A 25615-nucleotide genomic window follows, 5' to 3' on the forward strand; every position below is an offset into this window, starting at 1 on the left:
CCCTAGATGAACAAAGACATCAGATTCTTGTCCGACGTCCTGTAACCATTATAAACACGAAGAAACTCCCAAAAACGCCGCCCATGGGGCCAGTCCACTCCTTTTTCCATCTCACTTTACCTGCCAAGGGTATAATTAACGTCATAATTACATGAGGCCGGCTTCCCAGTAGCGAGCCATAATAAACATGTAGAAATCCCGTTCCAGGTCTCAGTTGTAAAGTGGGCGTTGGATCTGTAACAACAGAGGCTGTGCTCGTCACATCATGGTGACACGTTTGTGAATGACCAAACGAGAGCAATCCCAAAGAAGTGTAATAAATTTTTTTTCTCTTTTTTTTCTGTTCTTTTTTTCTTGTTTCTGTTCTCCTGTTCTTTTCTCCCTCTTTTCATCAAGGTGATCTCAACTGCAATTAATGCATTTTATTGGCAACTCTGCCCCAAGCCGGGAAACCTGGCTATGACTGCTTGTTTCCAAGAAAAAGAGCCTTGAAGTCCTCATTTGTTCTTGGAGTAGCTTTTTTGTCTGAAGCGTCTGTAGTCGGCTTGCTGGTGCTGGAAGTATTCGGGTTCGGGGCTCCGACAAATCCTGGACGCGGCTTTGGCTTCTGGCCAGCAGCCGGAGCAGGACGTCTGATCGCTACTTGCGGCATCAAGTTGGATGTCTTGACTTGTGCCTTGCCCTCCTTGAATAGCTCATCAATGGTGCCAGTCTGGATTTTCTGGTTTGCAGCTATTTCATGCCCATTGAGAGCCAGCATAGCCTTGCCAACAGTTGACGCATCCTTGAATTCCACGATTGCACCACCGCGATCTGGTCGTAACACAATCTTGACGATTCCTCCACAGAGCTCTTCGACAAGCGCCCGTACGCGAGCATCGTTGACTGTGTCAGGAAGCCCCAGTATCGCCATGGATCGTGCTTGAATCTCACTCTTTGTCGGCCCGTTTGTCATTTCCACGTCACCGTCTGGGGAAGTGGCCTTGGTCGAGGCAGTAGGCTTAAAATTCGTGTCCTTGCTGATTTCCACGTCGATAATGTTTGATGCCAATTGGGCTTTGTTTAGGGCAGCTGCTGCGCTCTCGGCCTGTTCCTTGGCCTCCATGACAATGAAAGCCGTTCCGCGGCTCTGCCCCTTGATGTCCTTGATGATCTTGACGGAGCTGACCGCGCCATGTTTCTCAAACATGGCACGCAAGTCGTCTTCTGTCGTCTTGTGCGCAATATTCTTGACTCGGAGTTCCCTGCCTTCTGCTACCGCACCCTCACGCTTCTTCTTGCCACCGGGATTTGAATACTTCGAGACGAGCTTGTACTGACGATCCAGCACTTTACCATCAAGGGCTGTGGCCTTGGCCGCTGCTTCAGCATCCTCAAAGGAGACGTAGCAAAAGCGACGGTGTGTGTTGTATTTCAAAGACGGGAAGCGAATGCTGAAAACTTCACCACAGCCTTTGAAGAGGTTACGAATGTAGTCTTCGTCTGCAGTCGGAGGATAATTTGTCACATAGATGGTGAGCCCAGTGCCTGGCGTCACGGAAATCTGGTTGCTGCCAAAGTATTTCTTGTCGCGGAGTAGAGCGGATCGCATGTCGTCGGTCGATTCAAACTCGACTAGAGCAGCTGCGCTATCGACTCCCTTCTTGGTCATCACATTGACAACGCTGCCATACTCCTTGAAGTACTTGCGAATCGCGGTTATGGTCACATCGATGGGTAGATTCCGGACCATAACCGAGGTGTTTTCCCTGTCTCGCTTTAAGCTCTGCTCGTCAGCAGTTGCTTCTTCAGTCTTCGAGCGCTTGTTTGTCGAGGCCTCAACTGACGCGTCACGTTTTCTTTTGGAGCTCGGTCCGTCTTCGTCGCCTGGAGTCGCTAACTGAATGGCTTGTGCTTGTGCCGCATAAGCTGACTCGGCTGCTGCTCGCTCCTGTTCACGGCGCCGCTCCACCCGCCGGCGAGTTCTGTGGATCATATCCAAGGCGCGGCGGAGTGTTTGGGACTGCTCATAGTCATTACAATGCTGATGACAAACCTCCATGATGCGTTCTGGCCAGTCGAGATTCTTCTGTTGCATGGCGCGAAGCAAGACTTCGGTGCCCATGTTGGGTCTGTTGGTGGGCTTGATGCCATTGGCGGGTGTTGCAGGCGTCGGGCTTCGCATTCGAGGTTGGGAGGCATACATTCTCATCTCCCATAGGTAGTAGTTGAGCCAAAAGTCGTAACTGTTGCCATGCAGCGGCTTGTCAGCCATCGTCTTCCATCTTGCGCGCGCACCCTCAATGTCTCCTCGCTTCTCAGTAAGGAACAGAATAAGGATGCGCTCGAGTCGGTAATTCGGATCGCCCTGGTATTCCTCCTTGTACAGCCTCCTGCCCCAAATTCCTACATCCTCTATTGCCGATACCAATCCGAATTCCGCAACGTCGGCGGCGTCTTCAGAGGCGTGGGGAGCCAGAGCGTTGCGCTTCAGGTAGCCACACCACGCAGCATACATGTCAATAACTCCGGGCATGCCGTTCTTGTCGAGAGCAGCAGCGTTCGAGGTGGCAGCGTGCTTGATGGATTCGACGTTATGGAATCCCCAACCCACCTCTTCGGCGCTCAAGATATAGCGAGACCAGAGTGAGCCAGACCCGGGACAGTGTGAGGTGGCGCGTCTCAAAATGTCCAGAGTGTCGGGTAGGGGATGATCCTGATTATGAGGCGTATTGACCGAGTCCCGTAATGTGGATAGTAAGACGAGAAAGTTGAGCCAGATATCGTCATCGAAGGCGAAGACACCAGTGAGGGCCCTGCCGTAGAGCGCCAAGGCAAGCTGGACGGACAAGTTCATGTCCTGAGGTGGAGGGTTTTTAATGGTTGTCTCTATTGTTTCCCAATCGAGGTATTCTTTCATGGCAGCCTTGTAGCCTTGCTCGTCGCCGGAGCGTGCCAGCCTGTTTAGCTCGAGCTCTCTGCGCTCCCTCGCAGCCCATGCCTCTTTGGCCGGCTGGGCAACGGCGGTGATGTCCTTCATTTCAGACTCGTATGCAGAGTTGTTGTACTCGCTGAGGAAGCTGGAGAACATTTGCGACGTATTGTCCCAGGTGGCGTGAGGGATCGACAGGCGGTCGCGAAAGAGGTGGGAGATGCGCTTAACACCATTAGCAGTCCGGGTTCTAGCCAGCTGTTCCATCTCAATCGAGGCCCATCGGTTCCAGAACTCGTGACTGTCGTTCATCCGATACTTGACAGCCTGGTAGCCGTCGCTCCAGAGGCTGAGGGCGTTTGAGAAGGAGAAGAGCTCGCGGCCCATTTGCTGTTCCTCCTCGGGCCATCCTGCCTCACGGGTCTGGCAGTCGATGAATAGTGACCAGTAGTACTCGCAGTAGGCGAGCCATATCTTGAGACTCCAGGGCTCGGCTCTGATGGCTTCCTGGAAGAGCTCGTAGACTTTGACACGGCCCTCGAGATTGGTTGCGCGCTTGGTTTCCTCCTCGACGTACGCGAGCCAATTATCTTCTCCAACGGGGGTCGCCATCTTGGACTGGAATCCGTCGCGAGATGGGCGATGCGGAGACAACGGCCGTCATGTGTTGATTTGGGTTGTGTGTCGCCTCGAAGGGGGGAGATAGTGGGAAAGGAACGAAACCAGGTGGTGTTGATGGTGGTGATGGTAATGGTAATAGGTAGTGTGTTTGTTGGTGGGAATTGGGGGGGGTTTGTCGAACGGGCGCGGCACTATCAAGTTCAGGTCGTGTCTTTTGATTTTTGGGGCTTTTTAGGCAAGCTTTTGGCAAGGTACCACCTCTAGGTGATGTATGGTTGGTTGCACGTAGGCCAATTGGAGGCTTCCACCAGCCAGTACTTGATTAATTGTAGCTGGGGCTCCAGGGTAGGTAAAGCACCGCACTTGGACCTGTGACTGGACTTTTGCAGTGGGTTCTTTTTGGACTAGGATTGAATCGGGTTGGAGCATGGACCGCGCCGACTGGACATGGGAGCTACAGGTGACCTTGCACATTACCTTCTTGGCCCTGCTGCTGCTACCTTCTACCTACCGTAGCCCAGCTGTTTCTTTGGCGCCCTGGAGCTAAAAAGTTTCCGCTGACTGCCGACTGGTCGAGAGTGGATGATTATTATGATTATTTCGTCTGTTCTTTGGGTACGAATTGCTTCCAGGTTCTACAACGACTTTTACTAATAATCTTCAAATGCTTACCCATGTCTCCCTCGTCATTTTATTCTACTTTTTGTTTTGATTCGATTTAATGTCCACCCGGTCGCCTTGAGTCTTATTCTCGTCTGCTATGAATATTTGTATTTCTTGTTACTCATGCTGAAAGCGGTGTGTCTGCGTGTCATGAGAAAGTGACAGTCGCCGCCTGTCACGTTTTGCTAGAGCTCGGAGTTTACAAATCCTCGGGCGGGGAAGAAGAAGTGGTGTGTATACTATTCGTCCTTGGGCCTGGGTCTGTTTGCTTGCGACCGACTGCAGCTAGGCAGAACAAGAGGAAGGGGAAAAAAATCTCAAGCCTTCAGGAGGGAGATTGGGAAGACTTTTTCCCGATTCAGTGCAAGATCTGCACAAACAACTGGAGATGATTTCGGTCGGCTATCGTTGACTCGTGTCTTCCCTGAGTTTCCTCTTGAAAAGTGGATATGGGAAAAAGGAGTTTCCCAAACGCGTGCGCATACGACCACGATGGATAGACACACAATGCACATGTACAAAGAGAAATAGGATAAATGTTTACAGTCTCTAATAATGTAGCTACGTTGTAGAAAAGTCAACAAAGGAGAGAGGCCCTGGCTCAAGTCAAGCAGGCAATATCTAGTCAGGAAGGGCATCAGAATTAAGACTACGTACGTACTCTGTACCTTTTACTATTATCACTGCCATGACTTTTTTTTATTTTTGCTTCACTTCTTTGCGACCCTCTCTCTCTGTGGACTGTTTAATTTTTTTTTCCTTCTTCTTCGTCCCTCCCTGCGCCTGAGAAGTGTCTCGTTACCGGGACAAAGATCTTTGGAGACCCCCCACCTTTTGTGGAGAGAAAAATGGCAGATGCAAGCCTCCTCAAAAGCAAATGGCCTGATGCATTGCGAATCACAACTAATAGAAATAAAATATCTCGTCTGTAGTATACCCTCTACTTGACAAAACATATCTCACTGACCATGGTAGCATTTGTTCGTCATATGTTGTAGTAGAGTAGCATTATGTCAACCTATCAAACCTCGCCGAGCGGTTGGCAGGTCCCGCGCATGGGCTTGAGCTCGACCCCGTCCAAATGTGATGACAAGGCCAATTGAGATGACCGTTCAATGCACCCCATTTTACTGTGATACCCATACCACCCAAAGAATTTACCATGACATCTTCTCAGGTGACATGAGCACTGGAGCTTGCCCGCGGGAATAACAGAAACACCCCCGGCAAGAAAAGGCATCCCTCCCCTGGGGTCTCCCCTGGTGCTCGGTGTTTGCGCTATGCTACAGTGAGGTAGGTATGCCAAGCCACCCGTGGACGTTCCCCTCAACTCCCCTACCTACCTGGACCCGGACGTTTGCGCGCCTCGCAAAAGAAAGGCACACTGACGAGAATCTCGCAAAGACCACACACGACCTTCGTGTTCCTTATGTTCCTTGTATGACCTACAGCTTCATTGTTCTAATAATGGATTTGTGCAAAGCCACTGAGCACTGACGCCTTGTAAGAGAGGAAGGAAAAAAGACGGTCTTCCCGTACACTTAACTCTTGCGGGCTTTTGGCCTCTGCCCAATCTTGCCGAATAACATTGTCAATAGGGAGAGAGGGCAAGCAGTCGGAGATATACATTGGTGGAGGACGGGAAAGAGAACAGATGACGGCCGTAGAGACAGCGGCAAGAAGAGACATTGATTCCATCCCGTCTTACTCTTTTATGTGTATACACACACAATACATGCTGATATTATAGGCGAATCCGCAATGTATGGTATAAAATTGTGAGCGGCCACTGCCCACGAGGCTTGCTTCGTAAGCGTTCGAGGCCACGATCGATTGGCAGGGTGTCAGGGCCTCAGTTCTAGGCCACCTCAAAAAGTCCAGTGAGTGGCTCTGATCCCCAGAATCGAAGACGACGGCAAGGAGGAATAAAAAAGAAAAAGCCCGTTTCCCAGGTACAGGCTTCTTCTACTGTCCGCCTATTTACCACCATGCACTCGTACGTACAGCCTATACCTGTTCAAACTAGCTTCTTTGTCTGCCGCCTGGTCTCTGGAGTCTCTACCCTTTCTTCGCAAATGCCCAAGGCTCTTTTTAGCCCAGCCCTGTCCTGACCCAGCAATGTCGTCACTCGCTGTTGACGCTCCTCGGCACCCCTTGAGAGCGGGCTGCATATTAAAGTGCCCCGAGAGATTAACTTCTCCACTTGCCTTGTGTGCCGACTACCGCCTGTCCAACCACAACACCCTCTCCCCCTTCTCCGTCCCGGGGGCCCGAGCTTGTGTGGTCCCAGCGACGTGGTGCCTGTATTGTGGTGGATGAGGGCCGACCACAAGGTCAAAGAAAGATACACAGTAAACTGACGACTACCACATGCTGCTTCATGACTCGTCAGTCTTCTGTACAACACTAGATTATCTCAGTCGGTGGCTTACTCTTATGGCGTTCGGATAATGAAGACGTCAAATATTTTAACTCTCAGAGATACGAACCCATGAGCAAAGCACTGTTTTATTCTAATGATTACGCATTAATATATTCCTGGCCATAACGGCAGCAAAGTCCAATCGCTGTGATCTCCACGACCGTCGCTATCTCTCTATATTGTTTGATACTGTTGAATTATTCCAATTTGCTCGAGGCACCAAGTGAACGAGTGGTCTGATTTCGGGAAGGCTTCTCCAGTGTTTTTCCATCACTTGTCGTTTCTTGTCTGAATATTGACTGAAGCGCTGTGCACACGTCAGTAGCAGCCTCTGTGGCAGGTGGGGCCAGTCGGTGCCAAAATATTGGGCGAGGTTTTCGTATAATTTGTAGCTGCCCTCATCCTCTATCTGATATGTTTCATCCATGAACACCCTGGCTTCCGCCCATCGCTGTTCGAAGTGCCTGATCAGTTCTGTCCCATTCAGGACGCCGGAAACTTCACGATGCCTCTCACGGAACTCGTGATTGAGATTATTCGTCCGCGAGCCGGGTTCGTAATCCTTTACTACAAGGACAATTTGTCAGTCGTCTGTTTTTTTTTTTTTAAAAAAAAAAGACGAAGAGGAGAGGGTTATATGAAGCCGAGATGGTGCACTCCATATCCTTCGTCAAAAAACAACGCAGTCAAGCCAAGACGAACCGGGCTTACTTACAGCTTTTAACAAACTGGTCCCATTCGGACACGTCCGCTTCAATCCCCAAGGTGGACATGAACCTTGGGATAGCACTCTCGACTGTGGATCTCGCCAATCGGCATTGGTAGCTGTCGAACGGATCGTAGAACACACACTGGCCTTTTATATCTTCTTCTTGAAATTGAGCACTTCTGAAGTACTGATCATACTCGGTTCTTGCTGTGGATTGCATAGACCATGGGCCATATCTCCTGGTTGCTGATGTACGGATTCTGGTTTCCCCCACGACGACGAAGACTGTTGTGAGCTTTGGGAAAAGTTGCGGGTCTGCAAAAAAAATCAAGAAATGAAGGGTTTCCTCAATGTAAGACTCGTGAATCACAATTTCTTTCGCCTCTCTCGTAAGCGGATCCAATAGTTGGGCGAGAAGTTTCAAATGGTAGCAGGAGTCTACCGGGAACTTCCAGCGATGACAGCCCCAACGACAGATAAATGTTTCAGGTTTCCAAACATTCAGATCTCGATGATGGGTACGAAAATAGTCCAATTCCACATCTTCGTAGCTCAAGACGAATCCGATGCGATCTGTATTTGGGTTGAACCATGTATACCTGTTTTCACGCCATGGCCCGTGACGGTCCTCGCAAGGCAACTCTATCCGCTTATATTGTGTTCGTGCATAATAATATGCATCTCGAGAGACAAGAGCGATTCTTGGTAGAGAGGTTACTGGGCGAAACCTGCAACATGCGACATTAGTCACTCATATCATGCTGAAAGGCCTATATAACCACAACTCTTGGCTTCGCGGCCGAAGAGGCGGAAAAAAGCCAATGGCCTCCATGTAGAGAACTAGGTCAAAACAGGAGTGGAAAATGAACTTACGAAACATTCAGCTCATATTCATGTGGCCCCCAACCATTGAATTGGTCTGCGCTAGCCACTGATTCTCGAAATAGCCAGAGTTGAAGGGTAGTGCGAGGGAACGCTGCATCGTAGATCTTGATTCTTAGTTCGGCACATAAGTCGGCCCAGGGGGAATGGGCTGGCAATTTATCGCCCTCATGGCTCTTTTTACTCTTTTGCCTCCTTTTATTTCTCTTTCTGATTCGCTTCTGCCTCCTTTTCGTTCTCTTTATGGTTCGTTTCCTGCATTCCCGACATGGGTTTCGTGTCATTTTTGGCAAGGAAGTAGACCTGTTTCAGAAGCGAGAGGGTGCGCCGGATTTTTGCAATACTGAAAAGCGAAGAGAATGTCGAGAAGAATGGCGATCATGCAATAGATGTTCTGTAATGGCGGGACACCGAAACGGAGTCGAGTATCGATAGTGTTGTAATGATACCGCAATTATCTGGTTCAAGGCGTCTGGCCTCGTGGCATAAGACTAAAAAGAAGTGTAGTTTTGTTGTTGTTGTTTGTTGTTGTTGTTCCTTTTGAGGTGGGAAGTGAATAGTTCCTGGCTGGTTCTGAGATGCGTCAATGGAATCAATCCAAAGCGCTCCTTCCACCATGAATATTGAACCATGTGGACGTACATGCCTTGTTTGATGTGAGCTTCTGCTTTCCATAGTTGTTAGTCTACGACGCTTCTGATCCCACGGCCGCCACTGGTCACCAGACTTCACTATTCCCATGTAACCATAAATACAATCGAATATGAGGTATGTTGTCGATGGAAGAGAGAAATTACCCTTGGAATAATAAGTCTCTAGATTTTCATGCTGCTTCGAGAGAGTAAAACGCGGCGATGAGAAATAATATTGCAAACTACCTAATACACTTATCTACCATGGTGGATCGTTATGGCCAAGATGTACGAATAGATTGTGGTGAAGGCCAGGACATAAAGCGCCATCTACATTCGAGAACAAAACTACTCGACCTCCCAACCTGGAAGGTTTCAAGCGTGGATTTTCACTACCGAAATGCCACTCAACACAACGGGAGAACAGTACAAGGCCGGGAAACTGCGTTAATCGAGCATGGAACCTTGGTCCGGGCAAAACCAGCTCTGTCGCGCAAGCATCCTACCCTGTAATTATCTTTTGTCCTGTACCAGTGGCGGCTCACGCGCATCAATATCCAATTCGATGACACTTTCCGCGACGCCGGGATATGTATAGATATCAACGACACGGAAACCGGCTCGGTCAATCAGTCTTCGCCAGTCCTTTTCAGTCCGCTCACCACCGTTGGTATGTGCCAGCATCTGCATACTTTAAGAACATGTGTTAGCAGTCTCTTTTTTTTGAATCTATATACGAGTGACAAGGAGTTCTGCGGAGAATTTGCACCAGAGATTGGTATAGCACAGCAGCCCCCCTTCTTCCAAAAAAAAAAAAAAAAAAAAAAAAGTAGAGGGACAAGGAAGCATTTGTTCGTAAGAGATCATGAAAACGGAGAAAATCAATACAAGAAGTCACTTACTCCATGGTGGTCGAGGCGAAACTGGGGCGGTCATCGGCAACCACAATCTCGAACAGCAGGACCCGCGAATATCCCGGGCGCAGGGCGGGACGCAGATTCTCGAGGATCCGGACGCCATCATCATCGCCCCAGTCGTGCAGTATCGAGTGCAGCGAGTAGGCACGAGCGCGGAGTGGCTGTGGGGTGAAGAAGTCGTGGACCTGCACCTCAAAGGGGGGTTCTGCTACTTCGATGCTGGCGAGAACCGCCTCTTGGTCCTGGAGGATAATCTTGCCAGGGAGAGATGGGTACCGCCCGGTGAATTCTATCATGTCGTGCCCGCGGCCGCCACCAACGTCGCATAAAAGAACGTCGCTATAGTCTGCATCAAATCCTTCAATGATGCGCTCAGTCACCTTGATACTCAGGTCAATTGATAATTTCTTGGTTATCATGGGTAGCAAGTATCAAGGAGCCTTCCATAATCACACTATAGATAGGTAGGTATAGAGACTTGCTTACTGGGTAAAAGCCGGAATCGAACCAGCTTGGTTTGCCTGCGCGATAGGCCGACATGAACTGAGCAAAATTTGCCAGATTTGGTGGATGTTCTTGAAGCCACGGGAAGAAGGGTATTTTCGAGTCCCAGGCGTATTGAAAAGGCCCGTCAGTGTCGGTTTTGGGACCCTGATATCCTGTGCTTTTGGTCCACTCTGGGAATCTGGTACCGTCGCGTCAGTCAGCTACACGAGTCCGAATGTGACTGGTTCAGGTCTTCATGTCGGAAAACTCACTTGAAAAACGACGGCATGCCACTATCATAACAGAACTCAATACTACTCTGGTAGTTCTGCTCTGCAAGGCCATTGCTCAAGGGCGTACTCTGCCACTTCCCTTGCGATAGAGTGAGGACGTGCATGGCAGATATATGACTAAGATACCTTTGAAGTAAACTCAAGTCCCATGATCGACCAGTCTTCTCAGCCAACTCTGCAGTCGTGAGGCCTTGCGGTGCATCCCTAAGGTATTGAAAGATCTTGGTCTCGACGCAAAGTCGAATGATTCCTGATTTGCATGGCTGTTCTCCCTGTTAGAGCGCCGTCTCGACTTCAGCGAGACTTGATGGATTGCCCTACCTCGGCCCAGAATGTCCTCTGTAGGAATTCACTGGGGATTTCGAGCTTTCCCAGAAGGGCCAGCGTTAGTTCAACAAGGGTGTCTCGACTACCGGCTTCATCATTCTCATAGGCATTCCTAACGTTTGCAACAGAGTCGAGCAAAGACAATATATCCTTTGTGGGCGGCATCTTTGTTATTACTGAATACGGCTTTCGCGACAAGTGATGGCAAATGACTCCTTCTTATCCAGACTGAGGAACGCTCTATTGAGGGAATCATATCATTTAAGAACTCATGCATGCGGGGTCATCGAATGTCGCCCGCGTCCCAAGATAATCCAGCATATCAGACTATTGAGCTGTGTTCGGAAAGGTTTCCTCATGCGTCGATGACGGGTGTGGGGCATTGATTCAAACAGGTATGGCAGTGGCCGAGGGACGGCCGACTCGAGCGCAAACACCATTCTCGTCGACCTTCGGCATATCAAGAAGGGCATCCTATCGACCTATCATCTCAGAGCTCATGCTAGCATATGATTGGTGGCTCGCTCGCTGTCTAGCCAAGTAACCTGGTTGAGATATTCCGAGGCCTGAGATGACGGGCTGACTCTTTAGCATGGGGGCGCGATGTGACCGCGTTTTTTTCCTTGCATGCTGACGCAGTGTGACGCTGCGGAGAGATCGGGATTGGGCGCCCTTGGAATATTGGACCACGTGTTTGCTATAGCTTCGGATCCGAATTGTCGGGCTGTGTAACGTGAATGGAATACAGATATTGGCCCAAGGATACCAGATTTTCGAGTCGGCCAACAAAGGATCTAAATCGACAACGGTTTTGATGAAATGTCCTGCTGTTTTTCGTATCACTGACACGAGAATCATTAATTTCTGTTGCAAGACTCCGCAATTCGGCGTCCAGAGTAAATAGACAACCCGGAAACCTGACAGTTCACCTGTGTTCATCAAACTTTGGGAAAACGATTGTTGGCTAATACCACTGGGTGAGAGTCATGGCTTTTGGATATCTCGAAATGCACTTACTGCAATCTTCAATCATGCAAAAGTATTGAGATCCAATTGGCACGGCCTCTGATCTTCTACTTCCTTTTTCACCGCAAGCCCCTAACCAAACTCTTACCTGCAATGTGTTCATGGCACCAATTCATTCTCAGAACGTTCACCCGGCCTAAAATGATACATATTGTCATGCCTTGAACGAATGAACCTGCCTCTCAACATATCTCCTAGTAAGAAAGAATGTGACGGTGACCGAGAAGATCAGCAACAGCGGTACACCGACACCAACACCGATACCCACCCCGCGACTCCATAACTGGTTGAACTCCTCCTGTCCTATCCATTTCTGGGTGACAAAGTACTGGTAGAGGAACGCCGGTTGCACCGTGAACGGGCTCGATGTATCGCTTTGGGTATCATTGTTGGAACCCGTCGCGACTCGGGGCTGATCGATCACGAGGACATTGCCCTGGCCCTGGCTCGCATGATCGCGCGCCTCGGCTGCCGTCATGTTGGGCGCTAGAGTAGTCGGGAATGAGCGGAGGACCTCGCCCGGACGAAAGATAAAGTAGCTACTATCCGTCACATCTAAGACGATATATCAGAATCATTGTTGTCGCGATACATGTGCTCCTCCAAAAGAAGAAGAAGGAAACAAGGACACTCGAGAGGGGCCCAAGGGGCCACTTACTGACTTCCCACGTGGCGGCAGATGTCTCATCTGCATTGACATTTTCCATGTGCCATTGAATTCGGACCGGTCCATCATGAAATGCCTTCCAGGAGATATTGAAGTTGTTCTCTTCGAGCAGGACGGCGGATCCGGGGGTTTGAGGAGTGGGTGTACGAGTATATGTACCCAATGGGTATGCACAATCCCCGGCTGGACTGTCCGGGTCGCACCAGATGAACGAAGTCAAGCAGATGTCCTGCTTACATTGGCGAGTTGTGGGATCCCAGCAAAGCCCCAAAGTCGCGAGCAGTGCTGTCCATATCAATGTACGAAGTGCCATGGTTTCTGGCTAGGCTAGGGTGACCAGTTATATTTGAAAAGATAGTAAATGGCTCAAAGCTTTGATAGTCACAATGTTATTGTCAACAGAGACGAGTCTTATATCTGTTCAGTAGCTAGCAATGGCAATTGTCAGGCGGGGGCTTGGTATATCTTGGCATCGCGTCAATACAACATGATTTATTTCTCATGCAAAAACTACAGCCTGTATGAACGTTGGATCAGCAGCCAAACGTTGTGTGGCGTAAGCACAGCATACTGATACCAAATTGAATAGAGGCTGAGAAGATGTCACCATAGCCCTGGCATTCAGTACAGAGTATATGATCTGATAAATGAAGGATGCGCTAAGCTGTGAGGTAGTGCTTATACTGCGCCGAAATCTAGTGGCAGAGTATGAGCCTCTTGCCATTGTCGCACGCTTTTGATGATCTGATATGGCCTGGTGAGCGGCGATCATGAAATCCTATCTTTATGACATGACAATAAAATTAGACGAATAAGGTTCAGAGACTTTAGGCAGAAAAAGACCAAATCCACTTTTGACGTGCAGAAAGACAAAGTCCGATGTGGCGAGGGTTGAAATCGGGGGCATGGCCTTGGTTTGATGAGCCAGTTTCAAGAGAACCCGCCGTGGTTTTTCTTTTTCCCTTTCTTTTTCTCTCCTTCCTTTCATCCTTTTATCTTGGATTGCTCCGCCTTTCTACGCTGTTATGGTTCCCAGTGAACTGCGGATGGCTCCGAGGTAGATCCATATTCTCAGTATATATACGTTGCCTCATCTCAATTCTTCTTCTCGGCCACATGAAGAATACTGCTCTCATCAGATCTTTCGGATCATCTGATCGAAGAACCACTCAAGGGGTTTGGACGGTCTGTCGAATTATATACGCCTTGCAGTAGAAAATGAAACACTATCGGCCCTATTTGACAATCACCCAGAGAGCCTCAACCACGATCCCTCAAGTGTAACCAGATTGAACTCTCGAATAAGGCGTCATTTCTCAAGCATGTGATGCCAATACATGCTTACAAATCTTCGTCATCATTGGTAAAAAAGTGAAGTGAAATACTAGTGAATCTTGACACTGCACCTGACTTTTGGAGCAGAGGCGGCATCAATTGTTCGTGTTGCAGACACTTTTCAGCTGCTGCAGTGTGGTGATCATAACGCCAATGAACAGCGTATATTTTCTGGCAGCTACTAAATAGGTATCACATAGATTCGATGTTATATGCAAAGCATACAAATGCTGGACTTAGTCCATGCGTAACTATTGGGGGCTGTCAGGCCATGGACAAGTGGCATGCATTGTACGTGTATTACACGACGTTATGTAGCTTCACAGAGCCATCTGAAGCCAATCAGCACAACCATAGATATCAAGTCTGATTGCTATTCTTGGTTTTGAGGTCTCATTGAGCAACATTCTGCAATGCTGACTGATACACTCAACGACTGGCCAAAGACGCTGGTTCACAGGTATCGTTTCGAGAGCGTAATTGTACACGAGCTAAGCACTGGGCTAGGACATCATGGTGGTGAATTATTTCGTTGCAATTTTTGTTCACATTGTCTCCAACGCATCTATGAGTCTATTCCTCAAGGCAGTGTGTACCTGATCGATAATCTCCATCTCGATGTTGTCACACTTGTCCTCGGCTTTCCCCTGCCGTTCCTCGAGTTCGAGTTGACGTTCTTCGATGGCGTCGTGACATTGCTCCAAGCCAGCAACTTGAGTTTCCAGGTCTACGTTTTTATTCTCCAAGCCTTGAATCCTCTCTACTTGTGACTGATTTCGAGCTTTCATTTCCTTGAGCTCGGCACTGATTTGGTCCTGGGTTTTCCGCATTGCACATAGCTCATCTTTGAGGGCGCTGTTTTCATCTTCCAAGTCTTGAGTTCTTCTGAGTACCTCGTTGAATTTGGATAGAAACATGGCCACAGGATATGACATATTGAGATTAACTTCTTCATTCTTTTCAACACGCAGGTCGCCGGCCAAGCGCTCGCTGTATGCTTCAGCATCGGCCGTCGACAATCTTTGACCATCCAAGCGCCGTCGGGAAGACTTGGCGTCGAGCTTTGCACTGTCACGTAATCTCTTTCTCGGTGAGTCGGCTGCTGTGCTAGCCTTGCCCTCGGATGCCTGGTAGGGAGGTGGACTAGCCGTGACTACCAGGTCGCTTGCATCGGACTCGGTGATCCAGTCGTTGGTTTTTGAAGGTGCAGGAAGACCTTCGACAGGCTTATCTGATCTCTTATATGCTGGCGGAGTGGCTGCTGCAACAGTCGAGTCACCCGATTCAGACGCTGTGCTGGTATCCTTGCGTTGGATGGCCTGGGAATCAACAGTCGCAGTGCAGGCATTCAACACCTTGCCGCCAGCCCCACCATATAAAGCCCGTAGCCACCATTCCTGCTCCTTTTCCTGCTGCTGTTGATCATCGAAAGAGATTGGTGATGTGATGGCTTGCTCGAGGTATTGAAATTGTTCTTTCGACAATGTTGTGTGTGGCATGAAAACGACAAATTCGAGGACTGTCGCCAACAAGGTCATTGTTTGGAGTGTGCGTTGGGAAGCTGGCTTTAGAGAGAGATCTTCGATAGGTTGAATGAGGTTGCCAGGGTGATTGAGTTGGAACCGCACGCGTGTGATGCCGCCCAGAAGCTTGGGAATGATATCTTGGTCCATTTCTGGAACCGTAGTCATGTCGACATGATGGGTCTGTTCAAGCGAATAGATGTGATGTCGGGGCACTTCGAAATACAGAGTCGTTTTCTGTTTCTTCTTGCCAGAGCCATGGCCAAAGACGGTTACATTGAACCTGAATGTCACAACAGGTGGGTCGTAACACGTCTTGAAGGACATGCGCATTTTCTCTCTGTCGGTCTCGTTGCCTTCATCGCTGTTTCCTCCACCGGCATGCGCCTCAAATGCAACGATGACATTGGCAGCCTCTTTGCGAAAAGGCTTGTTTCGTGTAGCATCTGGATCCGCACTGCCCGCGTCGTCTTTGGCGGGTTGCATAGTTGATTCACTCATGGACCTAGATGGAGCGGTGATCAAGAGGGAGCGACGAAGATGCTTACCGTTGAGTACAGATAATCGTGCTCACTATCATGGCTATCACTTGATCGGTCAGCAGTCAATCGGCGTTCCAAGGTGACTCCTTCTCTCGGTCACCTTGCTGGAAGCCTAACAACAAGACACGACCTAGGCTCGCTACCGGTAGCCTGTGAAGGCTCCTTGCCCAAGATCCCAATCCTTTCAGCTTGCGAAACGCACACTGAGTAGGAGGTGGTCAATAGATGATCGAGGGTGCGAGTGCTAGTCAGTCTTTTGATGGCAACAAGCAGCTAGGTAAGACCGAATGAAGGAGTACCGTCGAAACTGATGGAGATAGATGACCTTGGTTCAATGACTTAACACGACCTAGGCTCGCGACCGGTAGCCTGTGAAGGCTCCTTGCCCAAGATCCCAATCCTTTCAGCGAGGGTGTCTTGAGTGTTTGCTCACCCGCGACACACGCGCTGAGTAGGAGTCGGTCAATAGATGATCGAGGGTGCGAGTGCTGGTTTAGTACAGGTCATGAACAGCAAGGTAGGATGGGGACGAGTGTTGTGGTGATGCGTTGAAGATGGCGAGTGTGTGTGATTGACGATGGTTTGCAAAGGCCTTGAAGGTTGGCCGGGCCCCAGCCACCTTGATTGCCTCAGGTGCCTAGTGCCTGTCGCGTGCTTTAGTACTAGCGCGTCAATCACGTGACTATAAAACAGAGCGGGGCTTCAAGTTCGCTTCCCTGGCTTGCATGTGGGGCTGAGTGGTGGCAGGCTGTCCAGGCTCACACTAGAACTGCGGTACGAACCGTCTACGTTTGGCTGCATGTGGCGTCCATTCCAATCACTATGCGAATATTGGGTTGCGACACTGATGACTCTTGTTATTGGCACATGTTAGCATGCATGCATCGTCCAACAGTTTCGAAAGCGGCTTGCTGACAGTGTACGAGTTACTGCACTGCTATAATAAGCTCCATTGCCGGATGGCCCGCATGCCTCATTATGCCAGATATTTCTGTCGTCAGATGCAAGATACCAGATATGACGAGAAGGCTACAGCCTGCCCAGAGATAATGGGGACGGACAGATAATATCCGTGTGTTTTTACTCCTTGATTTCCGCTTTGATTAATGATAAATGTTCGGTCAAATTTATGTTTGTAAAGTTCTTATGTAGGCAATCAATGCAAGCAAGTCCTAGAGAGTATTTCTTATTTCAATACAATCTGCAAGTGCAAGAATAGACTGCACACCTAGTAGTGAAGGAATGTCTCAAGCCCGTCGTGATTTTGAGTTCTCAAATCTGACCCTCTCCTCTTCCCAATTCTTCTCAATGAGCTTCTTCTTCTCGACACTTCTGACCACTAGGCAAGCAGGCAGGTGAGAGCCCGGATTGCCAAACATGGCCCCGGGATAATCCATCGGATTCAAAGGAAGCTTTGCTCTAGGCGCAACAACAACATTGAAAGACCAAAGAATTCTCATGATGGAAACCGACAGACTCCTTTCTGCGACGTGGACCCCTGGACAGATTCTTCGGCCAGAGCCGAAAGCAAAATGGTCACGATCGGCGACGTCGGGAGAATTGATACTCTGCTGGGCCTAATCAAGGTTAGGATGGTTCTCGTCAGAGAAAATGTAAAAGGCGACTCACAGTAGCATGATCATGAGCATAACGTTCGGGCATGAACGCATCAGGGTCCTCGTGTCGTGATGGATCGTGTTGAATGGCCCTTGCACACAAGTCAGTGAATATGGAAGATGAGCTAGCAACCGAGGCACGTACCAAGCATTTATATGTAAGCGAGAGCCCTTGGGAATGAGCATTCCCTTGTACTCGAGATCCCTGGTAGTAACATGAGGGTGACCAAGCGCGACTGGTGGTCTCCATCTCCAGACCTCTTTCATCATGCATCGCACGTATGGAAGATTCTGGAGATCTTCCCAGACGGGCACTCTATCGCCCACGACCCTGTCTTCATAAAATCTCAGTTTATGAACATCAATCCGTAAGTTATTGTATGAAACTCACCAATCTCCTCTTGGGCCTTTCGCTGGACCTCAGGAAATGTTATCATTGCTTCTAGAAACGACATGGTGGACATTTTGCTCTGCCCCAGAGATTAGCGTCATTCACTGCCTGAGTGAGAGGTACTGTACCGTATCGGCAGCCCCCTGGATCAACATTAGATTCAAGTATGAGGCTTCCTCCTCGGATGCGAATCCCAGGCGCTTCTCATCGGTCAAGATCCGATACAGCATCGTCTCTTTGGCATTTGGAGCCGTCGAGCCACCGCTCATGAGTTGCTACATGGAGGTCAATATAGACTAGCGACTCGACCGTGGAAAGTTACTGACGTCTTTCAATTTGATTGCCCATTTCAAATTGTCAAGAAACAAATCGCGACCTTTGCGCTCCCAAGGTTTCAGGGTTAAGGGTAACTTTTGCAAAAACGGAAACGTATCAACGATGTAAGACCCGGGAATGGTCGCTGTCTTATTAGTATTGAAGTGCTGGTATGATCCTCATTGGCTCACCTTTGATGTACTCCAAGCCAGAGTCTGATTGATATTAGTAAACCTCTCCCTCCATGATCACAGGTGGATAGAAATACCGTGGATGTAGTCGATATTTGGGTCGTGTGTGCTCTTGATCTGCAATTTCGAGTTAACAACTGCGCTGTCTCAAATTGTGCAGCAGGCTGACCTCCAATCCCAAAGTCTGTAGGGCGAAAGTGCTGTACGTGTATCTGCCAATCTGAGCCCACAGGTTCTGCTGATCCGTCCCAGCGTCTTGATCAACCGATGTTTCATATATGAATTTGGCCGTCTCATAGTACAGAAACCTGGGAATATCAGCCTCTTTTAACACTTGACCACAAGATTTCCGACTTACGGAAGTCCGGCATCGGCTCTGACGGGGCTCGTTAGTTCGGAATGAGTAATCTTTCGTTGGTGCTGATGATTATGTTGTGAGATTAGTTCCATCGCATAAAAGCTTCGGGTCTAATTACCTTCCAACGTGGATCGGAGGCTCTGGTGAGTCAAAATATATTAGCTTCTCAATGTTTTCATGACTGTATAGAAATTTCCACCAATTGCTTAAACTACCGCTATCAGGTAGGCAGGTATTTCTCGAGACAAAATTACGGGACCGGGAAATTTCAAACATAGACTCTTCTTCAACAGCATGAAAGAGTTATGAACATCACAGATTTTGACTACTTACTGCAGAAAGAGCACATTCCAAGAGTTGGTCATGATGTCGTTGGCTTCGATCCAGTTTGGTCTTTCAGATGTGCTCGCAGACTTCCTGTCCATGAGCTCCTTTGTATGACATCAGTACGATATTGTGACAATTGATATTCTTCTCTCGTCTCACCTTGACAGCAGCATCAGAGTTGAGATAGTATATAGTGACCGGTCCTAGCTTGACGCGAAAGATTTCTCCATATTGGCGCGCCCACTTATTAAGCAGTAGGTGTAGACTGAGATTCTTCGCGGCAGGCACATACTGCAAGACATTGCCAATCAAGGGGAGTCCAGGTGGTCGAGGGGGTAGTTTGCCATTGTGCCTCCACTGCTGAATGAGGTGATAACAGACAAGGCACACCAGGCCGACGACACCAAGCAAGTTCAAGTTGAGCGACATTCTTTTTGGATTTTCATGAGTATCATTCAAAACTTTGCAAATAAGGTGATGGATAAAGTATCGTAGGAGTGGATATTTGAGGATTTCGTTAGTATTCCATTGTAACTATGAGAAAGTACGCGTTGTATCCCGAAGCAGACCGCCGAATCGCACATTCCTCACCAAAGCCGCGGGGATCTACTATTGTAGTCGATGCCTGCAGGCCCGGGGCGGAAATTCCGGCGTCTGGATTCCCTGTATGCCGGAGTTGTGTATAGGATGCAATTTTAGCGTTTCAGTATGCGGAGTAAGGCTTGAGATACCTTGTGTACTTTTCAGGAATGGGAAATCCCGAACATCCGCTGACTCAGCGGTCTCGGTGTATGAGGTGACATTGCAGCACGCATGTTCTACTGCCTTTTTCGATCTAATGTCGTGGTTTGCATGGTCGATCATCCATTCAGCGCAGCTCGAATGAATTCGGTTGCCAATTCTGTCTATTTTGGAAAGAATGATCCCTGTGATTGACTTATGAACTAAAAAAACTGACAAATGTCACACCGTAGATCACCGCTCTGGGTACATGAAATAATTCTTCAGCATCTTTCTTCTGAAGCTCGAAAAGATCGACTCTTGGACTCTTTTATGAGCTCCTTCGTTCACAACATCTCTTTGCTATTGTCTCAATTGAGACAAACCGAAGATGAGTCAGCCATGGCGGTGATCCATCTAATCGGCGGCCATAACATGTCCAGCCTTACTACCGGCCATCTTTTCAGCTAGTTTTAGAGAAGCCAGAGCTATGCAGTCTTCCAAAGTCTTTGCAGCTAGCGAGTATTGAGGGCGCAGCAAGTTCAGGTAGTCTGCCGTGGACACGAGATGGTGCGGCATCACCTCGAAGTCGCCGCGCGAAGTCGTGATGTAATCTTCCCATTGCCACTTCGGCCAGTCGATGGAACCTCTGCGATAAAGCATCGCAGCTGGCAGTACAGGGCAGGCTCCGCCGTGCAGTAAGACCATAACAGCTCTCAGAAGTCCTTCCTGCTTTACTGGACCCAGATTGCTGCCAATGCCGTCCCGCGTAGTTGACACATTGTCCAAAAATACTAGAAATGACACCCATATTGATCCAGAGTCTGAAATCTCGTTCGGGTCAGCTCCTAATTCTAGCGCTTGCTGAACAAGCGCCAGATCTGGCAAGTGGTTACCAATAGACGGCTCGTCGGCATGAAAGAATGCACCACGAAGAATATAGTCGAGGATAGGGCGCCCTCTTTTAGCATGTATTGCCTCTGTTGTAAGATTGGCGAAAACATATGCCGACAGATTGAAATCTATGGCAATAGTGAGGAAAGAACTGGCGTGATAATGATACACACATAGGCTCTGGCAGAGATACCACGGCCCCTTATAGAAGCTTTCATCAATGTTGGTTTGAACCACGCGATCCAGCACAAGTTGAAGACGGCCCGCGACAGTCTTACAGTATTCTGTTGTCCTGAGATTCGCCACTGCAATGGTGCTTATGACGAAGCTTGCCAAGCCGATTATGAGGTAGTCACATGCTTTAGACCTATTCAATTCTTCTATCTGGAGCATTCGGGAATCGCAGAGCAGAACTCTCGCATCGAAAGGCCTTCCAGAGTATTCATGTAGCTTGCTTTGGCTCGAAGGGAGAGACAAGAAATCCCAGAACGATCGGTGCAGAAAATCCATCTGCCAGTCAAATATCTGCGAAACAGACGTCTCGTCCCCGTCAAAATCAATGTCATGATACCAAGAGGTTGATCCTTCAAGATATCGGCATTCTAGCAGGCCGCGGCAACGACTGTTGATCCGACGTAAGGTTGAATCGAGGTGAAATTCCATATTCTGGACGTTGGAAAAGTCCAACTCATCGCTGGTAGCCTGGCCCTCGGATACAGATTCAACTTCGTCTTGGATACACACCATATCAATAAGGCGGAGAGGATGAAGCGCAGTGAACTCGTGTTCCTCATACAGTGCCAGCTGAAGGAATATAGAAGCCTCTCTACGATAGAGTGGCTCAATGGAACCCATCAAGTGGGTGAAATAGGCGTCAAGATCTTTCGGGATAGCTTCGACTCTTCTCAACAACTGATGCATGTTGTCTCCATCTCGAAGTGCCTTAACTAGCCCGTACACAACAAGCCGTACCCAGAGAAAGACTCCGGCAGCCTCTTCAAGAATTGTTCTGATGAGAGTCTTAGCTAATGATGGATTATGTTGTCGCAATTGTTCGAATCGTCGCTGGGAGCTCAATTCTTGATGTATGTAACAGTGTATATCCTCTTGAGTATGGTCTTCTAGTCGGATCTTGGGAAATCTGTCGAAGGCGTCCTGGAAAACATTCCCTGGTCGACTGGATACGCAAAGCTTGACGTGTGAGAGCGAGGAAATGCTGCCTATGAGATCTAAGAACTCGTCTCTCTCCTGATCAGTTCCTTCAAACTCATCCAGTCCGTCGATGAGGAAAAACGTGTACCACATCTCAGAGCGAACGACCGCTGTAATGGTCTGAATGAGTTCAGAGGAAGTCCAGTGTATGTCCATCGTGGATGCGACGCGCGCTTTGTTCCAAAGAACAGGTGGGACGAACTTTGCAATGATTTGTGGTAAGTGTGAGAACATTTGAGCAAGAAGTGACCGAAGAAGCCCGATGAACGACTTTTGCAAGGGCGTCCCCGGGGCCCAGAAAAAGTAATCAACCTTGAGAACAGTCTCATTCTCGCTCCATGGGTGGAAGTGAAGATCTTGGTCAAGTTCTTCGAGCAGGTACCGCATCAGCGTCGACTTTCCACTGCCTGATAGTACAATCAGTAAATCGAAAACGACCTCAGAGTCACTTCATCTACCTACCTGGCTTTCCGTAAACCCAATAGAGCTGTCGGTTCCCGTCTTGAGATCTCGTCCAGGAGAGCAGGTCATCAAAATGCCTCTGCGACTGTGCTGGATCTAGCACCCATTGGTACGTGCTTCTATGCGCACGTTGGATCTTGTTTCTCCGCTCATCGATTTGCGGAAAAGTAAGACTTTCGTTTATCCGTTGCTGCGCGACTTCGGTTGAATCCGAAAGTATTGAGAAGCGCTTCAATAAATCTGAAGTTTCCTGATGTGAAAGTATGGCATCCAGCTTCTGCGACAATTCAGCTAATACATCTTGGTGGGAACCTTGGAGGTCTCGAAGGGCATCATCCGCAGACAAGAGCGAAGTGCTGTTAAGCTGGGCTGTAAGAGCTTGAATTTCTGATGAGAGCGAATCGGAAGTAGATTTGAAAGCATCTATAATGCGTCTCTCTGATTCATCATGGGATCGTAGAAGTTCAGCCTGCTTGGATGTGTCGCCGTGCCTGTTCAGACCATGAGTGTCAGAGATATCTGGGGTGTGCTAAAAAAAATAAAAAAAAAAATAAGGGATATTGGCATACTGCATGAACAGCATGAGTGCAAAGCTGAGATTGTCTTTGGCTTCGGCCAAATCATGCTTCAAAGTTTTCACCTTGCCTTCGTACCAAATAGACTTGATACCCATCCGAATACCCTCAACTGTTGATGACTTTTTTACCTTGAGATGTTCAAGCAGGGCAATGAGTTCGTCTGCTATACGCATGCACTCTTTGTTTGCCGTTGCCAACCTCAGTTCCGGCACAGTGGCTTTCTGTACGCTGCCTGAAGGCGGCAAAGATAAGCCAAGCTCGGCATTGAGGCCCTTGAGCGACTGCAATACATCGTAAAGAGTATTATGTTCGTTCAGCGCTCCGTTGGATGCAGCCCGATACTGGGCCGCTCGACTGAGGACGTTTGCACCGTACTCGACGATCTGCAAAATGTTGCAGGCGAGCGAGAATGCGCTGAGAGGCTCCATGATGTCGCCTACAGGCGCTGTTCTGTGTATAGCTGTGGATCACCGTGGGTCACTTCGCTACACGGGCGTAGGTATTGGGATGCATTCATGGCGGTTTGGTGTGCATTCTCTCAGATCCGCTCGTATCGTCCAGGGCAACAACGCCTATCTATGTAGACATAGATACAATTGAACCTGATCTTGGGAACACGGAAAATGTGTCTTCAGTTGGCGGGGCTGAGTTTCTCGCACAACCGCATCAGATAACTGGTGAATACCATACTGCGTCTACAGACCATTAAACGCGGGGTAATAATGCCTCCGATGCCGTCGAGTGGCTCTGTGCGACGGTGGAAATATGCCGTGCTACCTGAATGTGCCAACGCGGCTGGGGAGGAAGACCTCTGTCTCAGTGGTTGGATTGACGGCGCATATCTGTGACCACTTCCAATGTAGCTGTGTAAAGCAGCAGTCAAGGGTGGTGAATTGGTATAAGCTGCTATAGAGTACCTACCTACCTGCTAAACTTGCCGCATCAACACTTGAAGTTTCGGGCGATGAACCCCTTCCTATCCCAACTCAACCTTTGTACCCTAATTGAGAAATGAAGACTGCTTTTGTCTGGTTCTTGGAACGCTGCACACGGGCAATCCAGGCGTAATTTCATTCGCTCAAATACTGATGCTGGAGTATCCCTTACAGGGCACATTTTAAAAGGTCCAGGCGGTTTGCTCTGCAGGTGGGGAGAATCAAATTCAGCGACCAGTACCTACTGTTCCCTCCACCACTGCTGCCTCTCACAACAGCACCTTGTTTGCTGCAAGCCAGCCGCTACATCCACAATCCTTTGGCTGAGAGGGGCGTTTTGTGAATATATTTTTATTTTCATAGTGAAGCTTGATATAATCGCTTCTTAGGTATAAATGACCGGAGCGCGCTTACCCGGAAAACATGCTTTAGAGCCTTTAGATTTAGTGCTGCTCGCTAGTAGCGGCTTTCACTTTACCCGGAGCATGCCACTTTCTTTCCCACTACATGGAGCTCCAACACGCTCTCATCATGCGTAACATCATCGCATTCTACTTTGCAACTCCGAGTAATGGCTGACACGCGGGGAAAACAGTCGAGTCAACGACGTGGCTTTCTCTTCGGTCGGAACATAACAAAATCGCTATCTCCTCTGTTACATGGTACTGTCTTCGCAGAGCTCGACTTGGATTGGTCCTATGAACGTGTAGACACCGACGATATTGACTTGGTGTTACGATGCTTGCAGGATGAAAATCTATATGGTATGCTTAGCCCAACACCTCGGAAATACACACTTAATAATTGACAATAATATCAGGCGCGGCAGTGACGATGCCCCATAAAGTCGCAATCATGAAGCACTTGGATGTCCTTACTGAAATCTGTCGGGACGTTGGTGCCTGCAACACCATTTTCGTCACCATGGAAGAGGGACGCCGCATCCTTTGCGGTACCAATACAGACGTGCTTGGTGTAAAGGAGGCGTTCTATCGAAATGTTTCTGAGCCACACAAGACCTTCGAAGACCGACCAGTGATGGTCATAGGTAGCGGAGGTGCTGCACGGAGCGCCGTATACGCTGCCCAGAAGTGGATGCGTGCTACTCAAATATATCTCGTCAATCGGGACGACCTGGAAACCCAAAGTCTCTTGGCCGAATGTGAGGCGGCGGCCAACGGCAGTATCCTTCAGCATATCAACAATCTCAACCAAGCAGATGACCTCCCAACTCCAGGTGCCATAATCTCTTGCATTCCGGATTTTGCCCCCCAAACTCATGGCGAGAAGCTTGTCAGAGACATCATGCAAGTCTTTCTACGACGAAGTGATAAAGGCGCCATCCTCGACATGTGCTATAATCCGACTCCAAACACTGCGATTAGCAGAATCGCCAAGCAAGAAGGCTGGCAAGTAATTGCAGGCACTGAAATGCTAATATGGCAAGGCTTAGAGCAGGTAAGATGTTGTTATGCCCATGGTTTCATAGCCCACGCAGCACCCGCTAATATTTGAGCCTCAAGGACACGTACTGGACCGGTCGGCCAATTGAGGAATTGCCAGTGCAGCAAGTCAAGACAGCCATTGCCAACAGGCTGGCATTGAACTTACAGACTGTAGTCAATGAATAACGATATATTTTGGTATGAATGCTGAAAGG

The 25615-nt window shown here is 48.8% G+C and overlaps 7 protein-coding genes across 7 annotated transcripts; 1 reads left to right on the forward strand and 6 right to left on the reverse strand.

The window, feature by feature from the left end:
• Positions 1-457: 457 nt before the first annotated feature.
• On the reverse strand, positions 458-3523 carry PFICI_03105 (uncharacterized protein; the record flags this gene model as incomplete). Its single annotated transcript, XM_007831686.1, has 1 exon — positions 458-3523. The coding sequence occupies one exon, from the start codon at positions 3521-3523 to the stop codon at positions 458-460; it is 3066 nt and encodes a 1021-aa protein (XP_007829877.1).
• A 5830-nt stretch (positions 3524-9353) lies between these two features.
• Positions 9354-11028, reverse strand: PFICI_03106 (uncharacterized protein; the record flags this gene model as incomplete). Its single annotated transcript, XM_007831687.1, has 5 exons — positions 9354-9531; positions 9743-10137; positions 10244-10442; positions 10516-10799; positions 10858-11028. The coding sequence occupies 5 exons, from the start codon at positions 11026-11028 to the stop codon at positions 9354-9356; spliced, it is 1227 nt and encodes a 408-aa protein (XP_007829878.1).
• A 1015-nt stretch (positions 11029-12043) lies between these two features.
• PFICI_03107 (uncharacterized protein) lies at positions 12044-12869 on the reverse strand (the record flags this gene model as incomplete). The annotated part of the gene is made up of 2 exons (XM_007831688.1): positions 12044-12444; positions 12548-12869. The coding sequence occupies 2 exons, from the start codon at positions 12867-12869 to the stop codon at positions 12044-12046; spliced, it is 723 nt and encodes a 240-aa protein (XP_007829879.1).
• A 1567-nt stretch (positions 12870-14436) lies between these two features.
• PFICI_03108 (uncharacterized protein) lies at positions 14437-15900 on the reverse strand (the record flags this gene model as incomplete). Its single annotated transcript, XM_007831689.1, has 1 exon — positions 14437-15900. The coding sequence occupies one exon, from the start codon at positions 15898-15900 to the stop codon at positions 14437-14439; it is 1464 nt and encodes a 487-aa protein (XP_007829880.1).
• A 1303-nt stretch (positions 15901-17203) lies between these two features.
• On the reverse strand, positions 17204-19583 carry PFICI_03109 (uncharacterized protein; the record flags this gene model as incomplete). Its single annotated transcript, XM_007831690.1, has 13 exons — positions 17204-17533; positions 17586-17664; positions 17718-17907; positions 17964-18042; positions 18092-18238; positions 18290-18423; positions 18470-18493; positions 18547-18586; positions 18639-18777; positions 18828-18889; positions 18946-18967; positions 19161-19258; positions 19314-19583. The coding sequence occupies 13 exons, from the start codon at positions 19581-19583 to the stop codon at positions 17204-17206; spliced, it is 1614 nt and encodes a 537-aa protein (XP_007829881.1).
• Positions 19584-20291: 708 nt separating this feature from the next.
• PFICI_03110 (uncharacterized protein) lies at positions 20292-23448 on the reverse strand (the record flags this gene model as incomplete). The annotated part of the gene is made up of 3 exons (XM_007831691.1): positions 20292-22387; positions 22443-22933; positions 23012-23448. 3 exons carry the CDS (start codon positions 23446-23448, stop codon positions 20292-20294), a joined length of 3024 nt encoding a protein of 1007 aa, XP_007829882.1.
• A 1078-nt stretch (positions 23449-24526) lies between these two features.
• PFICI_03111 (Quinate dehydrogenase) lies at positions 24527-25586 on the forward strand (the record flags this gene model as incomplete). Its single annotated transcript, XM_007831692.1, has 3 exons — positions 24527-24719; positions 24776-25413; positions 25479-25586. The coding sequence occupies 3 exons, from the start codon at positions 24527-24529 to the stop codon at positions 25584-25586; spliced, it is 939 nt and encodes a 312-aa protein (XP_007829883.1).
• Positions 25587-25615: the final 29 nt, after the last annotated feature.

The sequence above is a fragment of the Pestalotiopsis fici genome (genome assembly GCF_000516985.1).
Source record: "Pestalotiopsis fici W106-1 unplaced genomic scaffold PFICI_Scf_2, whole genome shotgun sequence".
NCBI classification, from domain to species: domain Eukaryota; kingdom Fungi; phylum Ascomycota; class Sordariomycetes; order Amphisphaeriales; family Sporocadaceae; genus Pestalotiopsis; species Pestalotiopsis fici.